This window comes from Netta rufina, assembly GCF_964035555.1.
Source record: "Netta rufina genome assembly, chromosome: 4".
Classification (NCBI taxonomy): domain Eukaryota; kingdom Metazoa; phylum Chordata; class Aves; order Anseriformes; family Anatidae; genus Netta; species Netta rufina.
Genome location: NC_140127.1, coordinates 57805460 through 57825648, shown reverse-complemented (window position 1 = coordinate 57825648; position 20189 = coordinate 57805460). Strand labels below are relative to the sequence as shown.

General features: G+C 37.4%; 1 protein-coding gene across 2 annotated transcripts in view; it reads left to right on the top strand.

The window, feature by feature from the left end:
* The window catches only part of STIM2 (stromal interaction molecule 2), a gene marked incomplete at its 5' end in the record, with an annotated part of 64610 nt that overhangs the window by 36281 nt on the left and 8140 nt on the right, over positions 1–20189 (top strand). For both annotated transcript variants that reach the window (XM_084285466.1, XM_084285465.1), the window contains 5 exons: positions 10126–10240; positions 16794–16905; positions 17528–17643; positions 18630–18807; positions 19740–19917. In XM_084285466.1, the coding sequence (XP_084141592.1) occupies positions 10126–10240; positions 16794–16905; positions 17528–17643; positions 18630–18807; positions 19740–19917 (699 nt within the window). The remainder of the gene's footprint in view (positions 1–10125; positions 10241–16793; positions 16906–17527; positions 17644–18629; positions 18808–19739; positions 19918–20189) is intronic.

Genomic DNA, 20189 nt, shown 5'->3' with positions numbered 1-20189 from the left:
CACATTTGTTCAAGGCGCTTCATGGTGCAAAACAGTACCTGTAAAAGACAGTCTAAATGCTTTATGTTTTTTTTTTTTTTTTTCCCTCCCATCTTATGGGCAAGTAGTAAGCACCTCCTGCTAAAGGTTAATGACAGATTGAGGTCTATGAACTAAGGAACGTTATTCAAAGCTGCCTGAAGCATTTTGTGATAGTGCTTGAATGATTTCAGTAGTCAGGCTCCTGGTGGCCCTGGCAAAGGGCTTGCCCTTTTGTACTTCAACTTTACCATCTGGATACTCAGAATTACTGGGGAGGAATGGAGATCTATCCATGTAGTTTCACTGTTCTTGCTTCTCCAGCTTTCTGGCAGGAGAAAGGAGGGGTTGGGGTGTGTGTGTGTGAAGATGTCCCCTGATTTCCTGTTTGCTAAAAATGAGGGGTATTACCATGTGGTTCTGAAACCAATTCTCACTGAAGGTGAGTAGGAGAAGAATCTAGCCTTGTTTTCTCATCCCTTTTTTGTAACATCTCCCTGAAGGAATGAAGTTATGAGTTATCGTGGTCAAGTCTAATTTGATACCACACTGAGTTCTGTGTGAATATGTACAAAACAACTATGGTGCTTCCTGAAGGAATACAGTACAATAGAGAAGATGTTCCAGAGTAAACTAACGTGCTCCTGAGGAAAAAATCTGCCCTGTACCTTAAGGCGTGTAATGGTGCAGCAGTTCAGGAACAGAAAATACTCTGTAACATTAGAGCTAGGGTGTTTATTAACATGAATATCTGGGAGAGGCACAATCCAGTCTGCAAAATGAAACATTAGTGACTGTGAGCTTTCTGAGAAGCTTTTCAACATTGCATGATTATCTTGACTTGCACTGCATTTTTTTTTATACACGAAGGTGAAGAAAGTTAAAAGAAAACACTGAAATACACATTGAAAAGTTTCTAGCAGTATTCAAAAGACCTGCCCTTGCTTCCAATACACCTCTTCATCTTTATCTCTGAGACTAAGTTTCCTCCTGTTGCAGAGGAGTGTCAAGGTGAATCAAAGCAGCAGAAGCTACTCTTAAATTCGTTAAAATGACTGAAATTTGAATAGATCATGAGGGTTGCGGTTATAGCTAGGGTATGAGAGATTAGTGAAGCTATGTATTCAAAGTACTCACCGTGCATAGAGCAAGACAACTGAAATGTAGCCCTTTCTCTCTACTCTGTTTTCAAATGTTGGTGTATTTAATAAGAGCTAAATTAGCTTTTTTTCTGCATTTAGTATCTTGCAGATCAGTGAATACGTATTTGCACAGATGTACTTTCATCTAAGACATTACAAGCAAACCTGAAATTAGTGAAAACCATAATTTAATTGGAAGATAAACTAGTAATCTATATGTTCCTGTGCTGCTTTAACTAGTTTTTATCTTAATCTTCAAAAATCTGACATTTTAACAATGAAGTTATCTAATTACCTTATTACTTACAACACATGTAGTATATATTCAGAACAGTAATTGACACTGCTTCCAAAACAGATGTTTTATCTGTCAGAGTGGATAATGCTGCTTGTCTTGATTAAAGATGAGAATAGATAATAAACCACTTAATTATAAATAAAGCTTGCATGAGATACAGGGATCTTCTTAACAGCAAGGTAATGGATTCTTACTGTTACGTGCTGCATGGCTTCTGCTTACAACAAGACTCCTGGAAGAGCAGTATATTGATATTCACCAGCTTTATTATTATTATTATTATTTGGCAGGAAAAATGACAAGATATATTAACTTTCTGCTGTTGTACCACTAGTAAAACAGTGTTATGGATTGCAAGCCTGTATTTACACTGAGGAAGGAAGTTCTTGTAAATAAGTTATTTTGAGAAAGGAAAGGTGACAAGAAATAAAGATGTTGAACTACTTTAGCTATTTTAATTTGCTAATCTAGTTGAGAACCCCTGGCAGTGATTCCCGAGACCTTGCTTGCTCTTCTTTTTTGGAAAGTTTCTCATGACTTGTTTTTGTTGTAGTTTGTTTATTCTATGTAAAATAAAGTCTCACATAAAACTGTTCCTTAGAGAATGAATTTCTCTAGGAAGTAGGAAAACGTGAACATTTATAAGAAACTTCGTGTTTCCTCAAAACTTGTCTGCAACTGGAAGCCTTTTGGGGTTGGCTTCTGTAGGCTTGAAAGAAGATTTTAGCTAGCTAACCTTTGTGAAGTTCATGTGGGAAACTTGATCAAAATTTTTACCATGAGATTTATTAGTCACTGAAACACATAAGGGATTTGTGGAAGTCAGCTAAGAAAGGTGGAAGGGTTCTAGTCTGATCATGGACTGGTTAGATTTTTCCTTAGTTTTGATGTGTTACCTAAGTTAAATTCACCAGAAAATACTTTTCTAGTTTGAAATGCTAGAAAATATTTGAGGAAGAAAAGAGGTTATGTCATAGTTACTCATTTTTGATTTTTTTTTATTCAGGATTCACATAATTTTATAACATTTTCCTGATTTTTTAATATAGAATAACATAATTCAAAAACAAGGAACATAACTCAAAGGAAAAAAAGATTGATTTGGATAATAAACTTGTGTTATAATTTAAAGTAGATCATGCTTTACTGTGCTGCTATTAATTTTTGTGAAGTAGGATATCACCGTGAAAGGCAGAATGGGAGGAAAAAGGAAAAGCATAGAAGACAAGACTGTAGTTATCATTAGGGTAGGTCAATATGAATTTTTCAAATCTGGCTCCTGCTACTAATATTTTACTATTAATGTACAAAAGGTTGCAGTTGTTTACATTGCTTCAAAGGTGTAGACTGTAAAAGGGTAACTAAAAGGGAGGACATTATTGACTGAGGCTTTAGTCATGTATTGTGGGAGGCTATCTGCCTCAGGAAGCATCTGTTACAGCAGGCATATATGACTTATTTTAATGATGAAGAGGCACGAGTAGCAAGACAGACTTATCAGCATGTTCGTTATTTACCAAGTTTTTTTCCTGTTTCCAAAGAAACTGTATGTGTAGATCCTACATCATGTAATCACCTCAAGGAATCTCACTGTAGAAATAAGTAAGTTGGTGGTTTTGAAATACTACTATGTTATGTGTATAATGACACAAAAGCCAATGGCATGAATTTACAGCATTTCATGGGATCCCTGGATTAGGTGATTTAGTATCTCAATATCTTGCATAATTAAAACAAAAACAAAACAAACAAAAAAACACTAAAAAGAATACCAAGAGACTGCAGTACTGAAAGCATCAAATGATCAGAGAATGCCCATGAGCAAGATTGGTCAAAGCAGCTGGAAACTCAGAGGTGAGATGTATAAGTGATGTCTGGAGACAAGAATGTAAAAATCAGTCTGTAGCAGCTTAAACAGGGTGGGTGATCATCATCTGTACAGCGACCAAAGCAGTAAAAGTAGCTAATGTGATTTGATCAGGAAGAGTAGATCAGCGCCTTGGCTATAGTAAGTGTGATGGGCAGCCCAAGACCTTCCTTGAAGTGGAAGTGGCCAATTCAGAACGTGTGCAAGCTCTGTGAAGCCATTAGTTGAAGGCTTGAAGGTCATATTTGCACCTGTGATGCAAATAATCCAAGAGAGATGGAACAACCTATGTTATGAGAGAGTGTTTGAAAGAAGATGAAGAGGTGGAATAATCCAGTTGGGAATCAAAATGGAGGAGGTAGAAGAGTCAAGCATAAACAGAAATAAGTAATTTCTAGAATTAGGTTGAGTCGAGAAATACATGCCTCAGAAACCCTGCCTTTGGTGCTCATTGTCCTTTAAGGTTTTAAGAAAAAGTAGAAGAGTATGAATGGTTCTCCTTTTACTTAGTGTGTAATTTGCTGGTGATATTCCCGCTGGTTTACATTTCCTTTCTTCTAGCAGTTAAAATGGTACATACAAACACCACAGTCTGTTTTATAAGCTTGCTATATGAAAATATTGTGCACTTAAAACTTTTAAACTCCAGATACCTCTGTATTCTTGAACAAAAGCAAATTTATACACAGCATCTCTGTCCCCTTTAATTTTTAAATCTTGGAGACAGTAAAGAGTTAGCAAAATATTTTAGGGGAAAAGTACATCTATGTAATATGTTGGAAAAATGAGTGGCTGGTAGATAGTGCATATGTATAGGCAGTTGATGGAATAAATGGACGTACTTCTAGCTTTCCCAAACTTTTTAGATGATAGGGAAGCATAGAAGTTACAACCTCCCTAAATTTAGCCAGAGGCTCCTGAAGAAATCCATTCAAATGTTTTTAAACTGACACGTGTTTTTTAAACTGTCACACGTGTGACGTAGTTGGAGAGCTTGATCTGCCTTTGTTAGTGCCTCTTGGGACCTTGTTAAACTTCAGGAGCTCACCCCAGGTGTTGTAACTTCAGCTGGGAGGAGATCTACTGTGAGCTCTTGCTTCCTCTCATTGCCTGCAAATATACACTCAGCAAGAAATGTCCTTGTTAAAGGACATAAATTCCCTTAGTGTTTTGGCTTTGACATTATCACTTTTATAATAAATGTCCTTAAACTGCTGTTTGTAAGGTGCGTAAGGTAGAAAATGCTTCAGAGGCAGACTGCTGGGCAAAACTGTGTGTTGTAGGGAAATGCTTACTGCGGCGGCTCAGAAACGGTACAACTGTTTTGCATCATCCCAGATATCTCCCGAGTGCGTTTTACATCTCGCTGTGCGAGAACATTGTGTGAAGAACATTGATCTTTCAGATGAGTACGCTGAGTGTCCTAACCAGTACGACAGCCCTTTTCCCCCAAAGCTATCTGCTTACTCTAAAATTCCGTTAGTTTTAGTAAGCAGCTAAATTTCAGCTGCAGATGTGTTAGTAGAGGTCTTGCTTCTATTGAATTTTATCATTCACCTGCTAATGCGTTTGCCTCTGATTGTTAAAAGGCAAACTCTTCTATCCTCCTGAAGTTTTGCAGCAGCTCAGCATGTCTACACAGTCTGTGCTTTTCAGAGCCCGCTAGGCAGGAGGCAGCCCTGCCTTGAAAGCATGATGGCAGTGCTAGTCTGTGGCTGTGTCTGTGCAAAGAAGTCCAGTGGAGCGGCAGCGTCTGTTATCATGGGTATGGTTGCATAGAAACTCGTGCAGACGTGTTTTGGATCAGACCTGCCTCATGCCTTGCCTCCTTGGAGGTGCTTAAGCTAATGTGTAGCTGTCTGCACCTGTTTTGTAGCATTGCAGGCAGTTAGTCCTGCTACAATTAAATGCTCTCTTGGAAATTAATTCCAGCTTTTTTTTTTTTTTTTTTTTTTCCCAGTAGAACTTGTAGGTTACTTAAGATACACTTGCTTCCGCTTTCATTAGCCATGGACTTTGTTTTACTGGAGATGTTTCCAATATGCTTGAATAAATTACCTTATTTTACTCTGTAAAATCTTCAGAAGCTATTTCTATGGGGGGAAATGGTGAATGCTGTTGTACCTTAATTGCAGCATGTTGAATGTTAAAAGCACACTTGCCATCAACTTGCCATCATAACTTGGTAAGGCTTGACAGTGTGCAATAGATGGAGTAAATCTGGTAGCACAGGATGGGACAGCTTTGTAAAAGGCCATTTAAGGGTGACTGCTGCTAGGACTGCCTCTATACTAAGGTAGGGTTAAAGGAAAATTGAGGTTTTGACTTGTTGCAGGTTTTCTTCAGAAGAATTAAAGCAAGAGGAAATAATAAAACTGAAAGGAATAACACTGTAGAAAGGAATGGTTGCTCAAGGGAGGATGGTAACACTTAGCCAGGAGATGTTACTAATTGCTCTTAAAGTAAACTTGTCAGTTGGAGGGTCTATTTTAAGTTTGTGAAACTGAAAATCATAAACTTGTGTCTTTATCCAGAACAAGGAATAAACATAGCATGAGTGCTTCCTTCTGCAGTTAGTGAATGTGGTTAATTTTACTTTTCCACTGTTTAGCAAAAGTATGCGATTGTTCATTTGCTCCTCAAGGAGCAAGGATGTTTTGCAATTTTGCAACTTCCATATTTTTCTGCCCTGCATCTTTGTGGTGTATGGCTTTAGTGTGTCAGTGCTCCCTTGGTGTCAGACCTGTGTTGGATTTTGGTGTCTGTTTTTCTTCTTTGGAAGGGTTAGAAGTTTGTGGTTCTTGCTTCAGGCTAGTTTTTGGTTGAGTTTGCTGGGTTTTGGTGAATGTTACAGAAATAAAGGCTCTGTGGAGAGGAAGGTGGTGGCTCACCTGACCTTGCCTTGAACTGTTCCAGGGCTTCAGCTTCTGTTGGCGCCAGGATGAAAGTTTTTCATCCCCACTTTATTACACTGAATCCTGGGCTCTGGGATATGATTTTTTGTTTGTAGGAGCACAGTTGTTAATATTTCTTCTGGGATCAAAACTCCAGGTTTGATTTTAGGTGTGTGGCTTTCTTTAAAGTAATTTTTAGTTGTTTTTGAATTACCTACCTCAACTAATGGCTATTTTACACTTCTTTTTACGTAACTCATCTGCTTTCTTGGTTTCAAATTTGTAGTCTTTAAAAGGCCTTCTCCCTGTTGAATAATTATGTTGGCTAAGATAATACTTAGATGTGTTTTGTCAGAGCTAATTCTTTTAACCTCCCAATTTAGAGTTATTTTTCTAACCTCTTCTTTGTGTACTTAATGGCCAGGGCAACAGAAGAGAGATTAGCTGCCATGACAAGGAACAGAAAAATCCTCTTTCTACCAGAGTTGTTCTGTTTTTATGGCTTTCTTCAATTTAGGATGCAATTCCTTTTCTTAACAAAACTTCCATATTAGGCCAGCTCTTAAAAAAAGGTATTTTAAGCAAAAGAGATGTTTGTTGACTGTCATATCTCTTCATTAGCGACTGCATTCCTTCTTTGAAAAGTGATGTTTTCTTGTCCAGCTGTACATGCTGTAACTCTTCCCTGTGGCAGTCCTGTGCTGTGACTGTCTCTGACCTGAGAGCAATATAGGTGGGATTGAACAGAAGACAGGCACTTTGGTTTTTCATGGAGAAATCCTCATAAACACAGGACCACTCCCGTGGAGTTACTGCAAACTAATTATTTAATGCAAGTTGCTCGAGGTGTTTGTGTGTGGACTCCTTGTTTAAAAAAACAAACAAACAAAAACATTTAGTCAAATACCCTAACAGTCTTTCAATGTAAATTAGATCTTTTCCACTATTCTTCTCTCCTTCTGGATTTTTTTTTTTTTATTGTAAACTTAGATTTTTCTGTATTTGTGATGAAATTTGAAATTAAGCTTTCAGTTTTCCCCCCTCAAGCTTACGTAGCTGTGTTCGCATCGGTGCCGTGTGAATGTATCTGTTAACTCCTGCTCCCTCTGCTGGCTTTGTAGCCCAACAACAGGAAACCTTGAAAGTTTTCCATACATCCTTTCTGCATTGCTTAACTGGCTGTCGAGGTAACCCATGTTGCATTTTAAAAATCAGAACGCTTTCCTGTATAACCTTATAGGGCTCTTGTGTGATATGTAACACCCTAAAGCTTTTCTGTATATCGGTTGGCATCTGTCATCTCTTTCTTCCTAGCCTTGTCTGTAGCATGATTTTCTTAACAGCATTTCAGACTTTTTCTTGACAGCACCTGTAGCTGTTCAGATGTTCCTGTCGTGAAATATTTTGCTTTTGCTGTCAACTAGCAATAGATGGAAGAAAATTGAAAACTCAGAGGTATGAGCTTTAGCTGGGGAGGTGCAAAATGTGCTGAAACCTTTAGCTACAGCATGTATTCCATTCTGTTCCCCTTCAGAAACCACACTGGCCTTTTTAAAACAAATGTCTGTGCCTGTCACAGACACCTTCGATTGTACATCGTGTGCTGGTTATGGGAATTACCAGCTTCAGAGTTGTTGTGCCAATCTGGGAAGTACTCAGAGTTCATGTTTGGACTGTGGAACATGCAGCAGATACATTTCCATATGGTTACAGCAGTCATTCCTTTCTGTGCTTACTGTACTTTTTTTTTTTTTTTTTTTTACTACTGTTGGACCAGGGTGTTTTCAAAGTTCTGCAAATGGCTCTACCCCAATAGGCTGCATTCTCAATTTTCTCATTTAGTACATTTCTCTGATATTTCTCGTATGCATGCGTGTGTAAACATGAGCATCTCTGCCTTCTTATACGTATGCATAGTAGTAGTTCAAGCACACATGAAATTTTTATTGGCTAAACAGAAATAATTGAGTAATCAAACTGCTTTAGAAAGCTATTGTCTGTCAGTCAAAAATGCTCTGAAGTGGTAGGTGAAAGAGGGCTTGCACCCAACCTGTATTTGGAACCAAAAGATAGGCATGGTATTTATGATTGGATTCAGGAAGGCAACTACTATTGTATCTGAAGTGTAGTAGTTAGAGGAGAAACCTGAATCCCTTCCTGTATTTTTTTTTTAAGACTTCTAATTTTCTTGTAAGAATGAAGATTTTAATAAGGGGACTTTGGCAAGTGTGAGTTTCTTCTTGTATATTTCTGCTATCATACATTGATTGTTTTTCCATCTGGTGCAACTTGAACTAAATCATCTCTAGATTTGTTAGAAATGTGGGAAGATCTGCAGATGCTCTATTCCAGGAGTAAAGTTTAAGTGGTACATTTAGCAGTTCACCACTTGCCATTCTTTATCACCTTTGTTTGAAGCAGAGATAGCATATGGACCTGCCACATAAAAACTCTTTTGTTAGCTGTCTTGACTACCTATAGCAGGTTTTGGTTGGGCTGCATATCCTTCAGGGAGTGAGGAAAGCAAGTAATCTCCTCTGAGATTACTTTGCTCTCATGTTAGTTTTCTGGTACTGCTACTCATAAGGTGTCCATCCACAGAGGTGTCTGATGGTGTGCTTTTTAGGGTCTGATACCGATGTAAGGTTACTGCTACTAATGGGAGATGGGTTTGCTAACCAGTGTTCCAACTTCTCTAGGCTCTGTGTGAAACAAATAAGACCGGCACCTATTTGTTATGTTCTATGTTATTCTTCTATTGTCTTGCTCACTTTGTCCACTTGGAAAGCTTCATTCATACCTGCAGTAAGTTTTTCAATCTCTCCCTCTCATAATTTCCCCTACTTCAATTCTGACTTGCAGCTGAAGATATTTCAGTTACACTGAAACTTGGAAAAAGAATGGGAAGCAGTAGATACGAGAAGAATTAAGGGGTTTCTCTGGCATAGTGCTGTACTACACTGCAGCACTAGTGTGGTTTTATGCACACCCAATAATGAATGCAGTATAAGAGCTAAGATTGTTGGCTAATGGACATTTAGCACTCCTCAGCTTTTGGGGGAGGGAGGAAGGTCTTCATTTCATGGTTGTGGTATCCATTTTTCCTGACAGTGGCCCTAGCTAAGAGGATATATGCTAGGGTCTTGCACTTCCATGCTTTTTCTGGCTCTATGTATAAAGAGAAACCATTTGCAATGACTTGTGAAATATTGATACAACACTGTTGTATAATGAGATTGCAGGATCTGTTTTGTTATGCTTACTAATATGCAAAGCTTGGTATTTTGACATAGGTTTTCTATTAATTATTGTAAATGAAATGCCATGTGTAATACTTCTGTGCTTGGAGTGTAGCCACTGAGGCATCATTATTAAGAAGAAAATTGTCCCTAAGATGGCTTCTGTTTTTAATTTGAAATGGAACTAAAATTTATCTACTCAGAAGACTAATATTAGTTAACACCTTTCTATCATTCCACAAGCGGTTGTTTTTAACTGCTGTAGCAGGATTCAGGTATTACTCATCATCCATAAAGGTCTGGTGTGTTTTCTATTATTACATAGTCATCTTCATCTATTGAAGGTAAGACCAAACGTATTCAGAATGGAAAAGTATGCAGTATGATTTGTGCGGTGCATACTTGGAATCACTACGTCTAAGGTACAAGAAAAATGTTGTTAAACGTTATATACTAGCAATTGCAAATTCAGTTTTCCTAGAGTTTAATAATTGCAGAATCAAGTCCTGTAAGAGTGTTAAAACTTCCTTTTTGAGTCTTTGACATAGTCAGCTTACATGAATTGTGTGCTGCTTGCATGGGGAAGAGATAGTAAAGATTTTTTTTGCCCTGATATACTTGCAGCTTCTGCTTAGAAAGTGATGTTTTTTAATTTGTTTTCCTTCAGTTTTTAAGGGAAGATATGCAGTATAAGGATGCCTCGAATAAACATAGCCACCTACACAGAGAAGACAAGCATATTACCATTGAGGATTTATGGAGACGCTGGAAAACATCTGAAGGTAGGTTAAAAATATATTGGTTATTGAAATAGACACAGTTTTCCACCAAGTTGTTTATAGTAGTAAGTGGATGACCTCTTCTTCAGCATTTTCATGAATCTGTATCAGTACCGTGATTCACAGGGGTATATAAACCCAACTGAATGCTCACTCTAGTGTTAATTTCTTTTTGACGTGCTGGGTACATTAAGATAGCTTTCACACTCATCGGTATGAGGTTATAATTTATGGAAGTGACTGTTGCAATCATTGAATTCCAGATAAGTGTTTTTATTTAGTGAGCAAACCCTAAGGGTTTCTATCAAGGTGTTTTTTAACATTAATTATACACTGTACTAAGTGGAAAATCCAATGTACTTCTACTGTATAAATTGTCTTTGGGCTACAAAGAGCTAAAATTCCTAGTCCTAAGTATTTTTTAAAATCTTTTGAAACTTGGGATACAGGACCATGCAATGATGATCCAACGTGCATTCCTTGATTTGAATGAAATTATAAGCCACATACTTCATGAATGGTATACTGTTCATTGCTGAGTATGTTCCAGGATTTAGTGATGAAAAAATAAATCTGTAAAGGTTAGGAATGTTGGTCATAGTTAAGAGTAATTTTTTTTAACATGCATAAGCTATTGAACTAATGATGTGTGCTTAAAGATCTGTAAATTAGTATCAGTTGAACAAAAGATTGAACAGAAGAGAACTGAAACTAGGAAGATGACATTTGTTCAATTACTGTTAGGCACTCGTTTAAGTGCAGTCAGAGGTCATACATTGCAACTGTTTGCTATGTAGTAAACCAGTTGTATTTTAATCGGTGGATGTTTCTTGCTTCATCTCTTCAAGTATCCTTTAGGTACTTGCTCACAGAAGATCTTGTGCAATGAAAACATTGCAACTAAATTATCAAAGAAAATTTTGTCTACAATTTTGTCTGACCTATAGTAACTCTTCAGAAATGCAGGCTGTAGTATTATCAGAAGTATCTGTATATAACTTTGTTCCACGTCTCTTGAGTACAGTGAGTAGTGTGAATAAGACTCAGATTTTGAAAGGACTGTCTGGTCTTCCTGTGTCTGCTTATAGAGGCTTTGCTCTGCACTGTTTAGTGGTGTTGTATGTTCAGTACCATTATACTGAAGTTCTACCACAGGGATGAGAATGAGCCTCCCAAGCGGACGTATAAAGGATGCTTTAGGAAAAGTGGAGTTTATACTAACAATATTAAAGTTTTATGTTTCTAATTGAAATCTAACTGTTATATGCTTATTTTCTTTATTCTTTCTTTTAATTGTATGCTAAGAAATAAAGTTGTTGAAGTTTTTGGAACTTTTCACTTGAACTGCTTAAATTCTGAGATTTCCAAACTCATGTTTTGGTAATTAATAACTGCCTAAGCTTTTTATATGATGTTCCTCTTCACTGCTTTTTGAACTTAGAAGCAAAGTGACATGGTCTTGAAATGTTTTTTTTTTTTTTTTTTTTTCCCCAATACAGAACTTTTCAAAGTTGCCTCTGATTTTTTTTTTTTTTAATATGTATATGCACGCTTGGTTTTGGTGACTTAGAAAGCATGAAGCCTCTCAAATCTTAAACTATTTTCTTTTAACTTTAGGAAACACACAAGATATTGCTTTTCCTTTTTAGATGTTTTAGGAATACTGATTTAAGTGCTGCTAGTATATAGTGCCAGTTTAATGCAATTTGACAGCATGAAGCAAGAGTGTGGATGGTAGTGTAAATGGTGGTATCGGTAATTTGAGACTTCGTTAAGTAGTCTGTAGGTATCTGTGAGAATTACAAGCTCTAAATAGTGCCTTTGACAGTGCCCATTAGTGCTTATGCAGAATTGTCTTCTGGATTTAGTGTTTCTTATTTTATGGTGAATTGAATTGTCCTTTCTTTCTCATAAAGATAATTTTCTCCAGATGTTTGTCTTCAGCATATATCAAGTAGTTTAAAATAGCCTTTTGTTTGATACAAGATGGATGAGATTTGAGGGAAGAAATAAAAAAAAAAAAAAAAAAGCAGATTGCTTTTTAATTATTTCTGGCACGAGGCCTGCTTTTGGTATCCCCCCCTTGCCTTAAAATCCATAAGTAGTAGTCTGTACTGGTGCAAGTTAAAGGGATTTCGAGGCTGCTGTAAGTTTTTCTTGCATGAAAGGAAAGACAGTGCAGCTAAAATCAGCATCTAGTCTGTTGCTCTGTTGCCATACAGCTTTGGTGACTCTTTTAGTGAAAACAACTGGCACTTAGTTTAGTTGATGCCGCTGACCATTTAAACTTTTAAATCTTGTGATTTAACTCTGGAGAGACAGAACTCTTTTTAGAAGATTGGTTAGGAACTGGCATATCTTGTGTAAAGCATAGAAAACCCTGCTTCCTAAAACTCTTCTGATTTCTGTTCTTATGTACGCCTGTTCCTTGTGTTCCATATGCTTGCCGTGTGGTGTTTGACTGTCTTTTTAACTAAGCAATATTTATTTATATATGCACAAAGTCTGTCAGCTATTCTCAAGTATCAAGGTTAGTTGTTGTTGAGTTAAAGTTCAAGTGCAGAGTCGGTATTTATTCTGCCTTGAAGAGGTGCGAGGTGGGAGTTCACAAAGGTGATGCATGAACACTTGCTTTGATGTCTAAAAAGTGATTGAGCAGAAACTGGCATTCAAAGTCCAGTCTGGAGCATCTGTGGCCCTAGCCCTTGTATTCTGCACCCCCTACACCACCCAGATCAAGTCTGCGTGAATTTGAGTGCTATTAGAAGAGAGATGTTTACATATTTAGTCTCAGTCATAAGGCAGTCTGTAAAACTGGGGCAGGAGCCTTCAGCTGGATAGCTCTCTGACCTGCCTGGGTGAATAGAGCAGGGAGCTGTATTCTTGACAAGGTAGCATTGTCCCATACAACTTCATTGCTGTGGCAAAACAAAACTGTAGTGGTCAAACCTGGAGTTCTTGAGTTGGTTACTTCTGTCAGAATAAGTCCTACCAAAAGTCAGTTTCTATGAACTGATTTTTTTTAAAGAAAAATCAACTAGTTTTTCTCTGCCGTTATGGCTTATTTGACGTTTAATGTCATACATCCTGTAGTTTGTGGACTGTTCTATAATACAAAATAGCTTGCATTTTTTGTATTTGCCCTGTATTTTTCCTTCTGCTTTCCACAGAGAAGAAAGTAAAAGGTGACCTGAAGTCTACCTTCTTTAGTAGATAAACAAAGCCTTTAAAAATATCTTTATATATGTCATCACCTGTTTTAATCTGAGGTAATATTTCGTAAGTATTCTTGCAGTAGCTAGGACTAAACTGCACGCCATGGAAATGTTAGGATTGTTTTCCACTTTGTTAATCGTTTACTGTCTCAGTTTTTAAATATCGGAGATTGGAAACACGTGTGGGTCTTGGCTAAGGACATGTTACCTAAGGCTCCATGCGATTTGGAGCAGGATGAGTACAGTACTGCAGATGGGTTGTCTTGCATGAGGTGAAAAAAGACATGCACTTGGCTATTGAAAAGATAGAGAAGAAGGTAAACGCTGACCCAGACTTAAAATTTTTCATGCTATTCAAAAGTTGTAAAAATTAATCGCAGCATATTTCATACTAATGCTTTTGAATCTTTCCATGTGTTTGATAGAGTATTTTTCTTTTTTTTTTTTTTAATTTATTACCTGGTCAGCCTGCTTTTAACTCTAAGCCCAGAATATGGCTGTCATTCACTTTTGGCCAATGCTAAACTCTTTGAAATACTGCTGTTGAATGCAGTCTGACTTCTGAAAGGTGCAGGAGGTCCAAAGGAGTACTGGGGCTGATACTATAATGGTTTTACTTTGTGGCTCCCTGTGCTATGTGATAAATCTAACGTGATTAAAGGGATATATATATAGCCTGATCTTCCAATCAGTTATGAATATGTGTTAGCAAGGAGCAACTTTGATACAAGGCCAGTTTGAAGGTCCTTTTTGCTTCTTTCACCTTCAAGTATGTTATAGATGTTTTTAAAAAAACAGCCACGTTGGGATCCAGAGCATAACAGCTGATGCAAGTCTACAGACTGAGTGCTGCATTGGGGTGTAAATGTGGCTTTTATACCTGCCCACCCAAAGCATGCTGCTGACATCCTCAATCTCAAGATAGCTCTTTGAAAATAAGTGTGAGAGGGAAGGATATGATATCTCTTTTAATGCAGTGTGCTTTTAACTTACAGCAATTGTCAATTGCTACTCCACTATCTGAAGGACTATGCTCTTTTTGGGTGATTAAAATATGGAAAAATTACTACTACTGCAGCTTGCTTATTGGAGCTGTCACAATCTAATTGCCAGTGCTGATCGAGATGAATTTCAGCTGGCCAGCTTGACTTTCAGTATGCTCCTGTCATCAGTGCTCTTGTGTCATGTTTCAGTAGGCTATAAATGCTTCTGCAGGAGAAAAAGGCCAGTTTGCTTCTCGCTGCTGTATGCTGTTGTAGAATAAATTCATACACTGGTCATAAGGTCTTGTTGGAGACAAGTCAAGCAATACTTCTGACCAGTATATGCCATGTAGAAAACACAAATGGAAAGAAACAATTTGAAGGCTTTCGCTGATAGCAAGTCTCCCAGGGCTCTGCTGTGGTGCTGCAGAAAAGGGAGGACAGGGCTACGGCTGGACAATGTGGGCATTTGTGAGCCTAGCACTAGAAATTCACTGACACAGAAGCAGATTGTAAGTGTCCGAGCAGTGTCAATAACTTACAGAAAAGTCTTCTACAGAATAAAGCTCTGATGGATTAAGCACTTGTTGTGAAACCTCGTTTTGGGACCTGGAGCAAATTGCCTGGCTTGAAGGTTGGCTTTATAAACTGACAGGTTAAACTGCAGGTTTCTCTTGCAGTCTTTGTTTCTGTATTATAATTGTTTCAGACCCTCAAACAGTATAGATATGAAACCCTAAATGAAACCCTTAAGTTGAAGGAAGCTTCTGTGGTGGTAAGAGGACGCTTCAATGGACCATTATTGTTGTATGGAACACTTGTGTTCAGTTTCCCCAGGGTGTCCCCTGGTCTACTTCCATTCCCTGATCAGTGCTGTAGTTGAAAAATGATTTTCTGTGTATTTCAAATAAAACATAAGTGAAAAAGCAATCAGTTATTGCATAAAGTCAAAATCTAACAGTTTCTACAAAGAACTCATATACTTTGAAAATAAATTCTAAATGTAGAAATTGTGCTTCATGTAAATTCAAATGTATTTCATTAGAGCCCAGATGATATTTCTTAGGTGAAAAATTTAAAATTTACTGCTGAGGGGTGTGTGTGTGTGTATGTATATATATATATACATATATATATATATATACGTATATATATATACATATATATATATACGTATATATATATATATATGTGAAAACAATTTCACCTAAATCTTGACAGTGTGACTACCAGGTATTTTCATCAGCAGTGAAATTTCAGTTTTTCCATTTATCAACTCAGTGAATTGTGTTACTTCCAAAATTACATGTTGTACTCTCAGTGAAGTCTGTAGTGTGTAGTAGCTTTTTTAGGTAACTTTTGTATGTCAAATCAAAACGGTGCATTTGCTTTGAATCAGTTTGTGAATCTGATGCTTGCAGGATGCAATTAAGGATGATCTGGATGATCGTAGTCAACCTTTCTGAAATGCTTAAAATTAGTTGTGAAACTGATCTTTTCACATTCAAGAAACATTTAAGAATCTTTGCAATGTGCATATGATCTGTTTACAAATAGCCGAGACATCATTTATCAAAGCTTAGGGTATTACGACAAAACCGTGTCTGTTGTAAGATCAACACCTGGACAACAGCTTGTGGTGCTAAAGCAGAGGAAGAAATGGGAATAGTGTGCTGAGAAGGAGTAATACACCACCTATATGAATGGCTGCAAGCGGTTTGTATTGTGACTGTATTTCAAAAGCTTGTAAGTGGGTCTGAAAGGTGTTCTAGTTATCTGAATTGATCAAAATCTGAAATGTTTAAGCTTGTTTTTCATCTTTCCTGATTGTATGTGTGAGATGCTGTCTCTGCCCACCTTTGTCACATGTGAGTAGTTCTAGAGAGCAAATTTCCTTTCTTCTCTCCCCTTTTGTGGTCAGTAGGCACAAGCCTCTGAAGATGCTGGTGAAAATGGGTCCCTGGGAGAGATCTTGGTACCTTGCTTTAAATGGGTACAGCACCTGCAGACATATGCAAAGACAAAAGGGTTGAGACTGAGATCATTAAGCGGATTTGTCACAAGATGCAGTCCCGATTTAAATATATCTATAAAATTATTCTGTGGATTTTTAATAAAGAAATATTGGTTCCGTGCTGGTTTGGTTACCATGTGTTTCCCTGAGGAAGCTTAGGCAAATAAGAAAAATGCAAAATGTCAGAAACACATTGGTCAGTATGAATGCTAATTCTATTCTAGAATCTGCAGTTCTATTTGGCTAAAGCCTTATGCTCACTAACTTCCTTTTCTACTGCTTGTCTTCTATGTCTTGCTATCGATTTTTGTGAAAATTAAGTTAATCAAACATTTTTCTTCTAGTTCATAACTGGACTCAAGAGGATACCCTTCAGTGGCTGTCAGAATTTGTTGAACTGCCCCAATACGAGAAGAATTTTAGAGACAGCAATGTCAATGGAACAACACTTCCCAGGTGAATTTCTTCTGAATTAGTTTCAAATGATTCCCCATAGGTTCTGCTGATTTAGTCAGGATGTGAGACCGACGATGTGAACTTGAAGTCTAACAAGACATGGATGAATGCAAGAAAAGAGAAATGCCCTCGTGCTTCTGAGGAGATGACTGACTTTTTTTCTGCCAAAATAGTTCCAAATATAATTTGTATCCAGCCGTTCCTTTCACTTTAGCCTTGTTTCTTCCTGTTGAATTTCTATCAATAATCATGCATTTCTGTATGTTAGCTCACTTTGTTTTGGACAACTTCCAATATATTGCATAGGTATACATCAGAACTATCTGCATAACCCCTCTTCTTGAGCATAGTTACCAAAGCTGAGTATTGTGTGTATTTTGTGGAGTTGGTTTCACAAATTTATAGATCAGCTATTGCCTTTAGCTGTGGCAGATGGATTAATGATTATTCCTGAAAAAGTGGAACAGGGAAATGTGGAACAGGTCAATCTATTGTATCTTTTAATTAAATTGCATGATTATAATCCATATAACCAGGAAATTCCATACATTGAGTGTTTATTTTTTTCATGGATGGGTTTGAATATAGCTTGTGAAGTAGGTAATGTTTTTGTTGTTAACAGGATAGCAGTAAATGAACATGCTTTCATGATCTCTCACCTCAAAATAATTGACCGGAGCCATAGACAGAAACTTCAGCTTAAAGCCTTGGATGTTGTTTTATTTGGACCTCTCACACGTTAGTATTTTTTTGTATTTTTTCTTATATTTTCATTGTAGGAATTCAACAGAAAATACTTTCAGTGAGGCTTGATGCTGTGGGTAGGATGGCTTATTTTATATTGTGATTGTACTGATGGATTGGTTGGCATACACTATGAAATTAAATGAATTAAAACTTGTAAGGATGCTGGAACTCTAGAATTGTAAAATTTAAGACTGTAGTAATTTTGGTGTGTTACCAGTGGGCTGCATGTTGGCTTTTGTGTTGCAATAAGTACATTCTAACTGTTTTTGACTATGTTTAAGTTACACTTCTAGCTAATGTTACATTCACCTCCAAGAAATCTTGGACACTGCAAGCTGGGATGTTGAAATGAGAGGGGATGACTCCTCGCTCCGTGTCCCAAAGAGGAGGAGACTGTGATTCAAACCCAATGCCAACGTCTTTTGTGCGCACTCAAGTTTAAGTGCTGTTAAATATAGTATTACAGTTTTGCATCTGACGCATTTTAGCTTATGCAAACATTTCCTTACCACATCACCAGTGGTCTACATGCTTACTTGTACACAGTTACAGTTGTGTTGTGTTTCTGTGCGTGTTGTCTGCTCCCAAACTAGGAAGCCCTTCCAGAGCTGGTAGGGAGTTAGCCTTCTAAAAATCTACTTTGTACAAGAAAATTTTTAATTTAGTATTAGGGTATTTCAGAGGGCACAAATGGAGGAGAACTTACTGAAACATAACTTAAAGTTCTTCCCAGGGTGATAAAGTGTAATTGGGAAAGCTCTCTTAACTAATTTAAATATATAGACAATGTAATGTAAAATTTAATAAGCTTTCCTCAATGTAATGTACATTTTAGTATAGACTGTAGATTGCATTAGAACAGAATGGCTTACGTTGCATCACCTTTTAGGCTGTGCAGGAAAACAAAACAAAACACAACTTCACGGTGTATTCATGTATCCACGAAGTGGTTAGTGATCATGTTATTCTCTGTACAGGTCCCCCTCACAACTGGATGAAAGATTTTGTATTAACGGTTTCTATAGTTATTGGTTTTGGAGGCTGCTGGTTTGCATATACCCAGAACAGAACCTCCAAAGAACACATCACAAAAATGATGAAGGACTTGGAAAGTCTCCAAACAGCAGAACAAAGTCTTCTTGACTTGCAGGAAAGGTATGAAAACAAACAAGGCCTAGTTCAGTTGTCCTTGACTTCATTTTGTGGTGAAATACAAATACAGACCATTTATGCTCATAAACACTGCGCCTTAAAGCTTTCTTTGGATTTTGTTAATCTTTTTACATAGAAAGTGTGATGTCAGTGATGATGGGTTTTTGGGTGGGTAGACATTGCTCCTGGATGTTTTAGAATAAAATAATAACTTAAAGGTGAGAGTAGAGATTCAGTCTTTTGAATCTATTGAAATCTATTGATTTAGAAGTACATACTGTTATATTCATACAATTAGTTTGCTTTGGAATCTCTATTTTCTTTATGTACATTGAAATGAGAACACGGAACTATCTTTCTCCTGTTTCAAGCTCTTAAGTTTGAAATAGACTTTGGCTGATTACTTTGTATTGCTTATTTAGCATGATAGTTGGTAGGTTTCTCTGGTACTTACGTAACTCAATTTTCTATGAAGATGGCTATTTTGATCTTATTAATGAAAGTTGATCTTCTAATGAAGATTCAACAAAGTTGGCATATTTTGTTCGACACTGGACATTTTGTCATGATGCTGCACATTCATGCAGCTTGTATTCAGTATTACAGAATTGCAGAAAGGTTGAGGTTGGAAGGGACTTCTGGAAGTCATCCGGTCCAACCTTCCTGCTCAAGAAGGGACACCTAGAGCAGGCTGCTCAGGATCGCGTCCAGGTGGCTTTTGAAGATCTCCAGGGAGGGAGACTCCTTACAGGGCAACCTGAGTTTGGTCACACATACAGTGAAGTAGTATTTCGTGATGTTCAGAGGGAACCTCTTGTGATCCAGTTTGTGCTAATTGCCTGTTGTCCTGGCACTGGACACAATTTCTTCTCAAGAGGGTGGCAATTTTTAACAAACATGCTGTGTGTTTTCTCATTTTTCTGTTCAATGTGAAGGCTTGAGAAGGCACAGGAGGAGAATAGAAATGTAGCTGTGGAAAAGCAAAATCTGGAGCGCAAAATGATGGATGAGATCAATGATGCAAAACGAGAAGCTCATCGCCTAAGGGAGTTGAGGGAGGGAGCTGAATGTGAGCTCAGCAGGCTCAAATATGCAGAAGAAGAGCTAGTACAGGTATCTGCAAACTGTATGTATTTTAATGTTGACTTTAATTTGGTCCTTTATTAGATATTTAGGGTTTAGAACAGCCTTTCTCTGACACTAGATTTGAATGGAAAATTCTGGGAGTACTAAAAGCAAAAGTCTGTCAATCATGTCATAGCTTCAGAAGTATTTTGCTACATAAAAGGACATAACTATGTATTATCTTATCATAACGTAACTGGATTCATGGAACAGGGTATAAGAAAGCTTGTTTTCTATCTTGTTATCACAGGAGAAGGAGT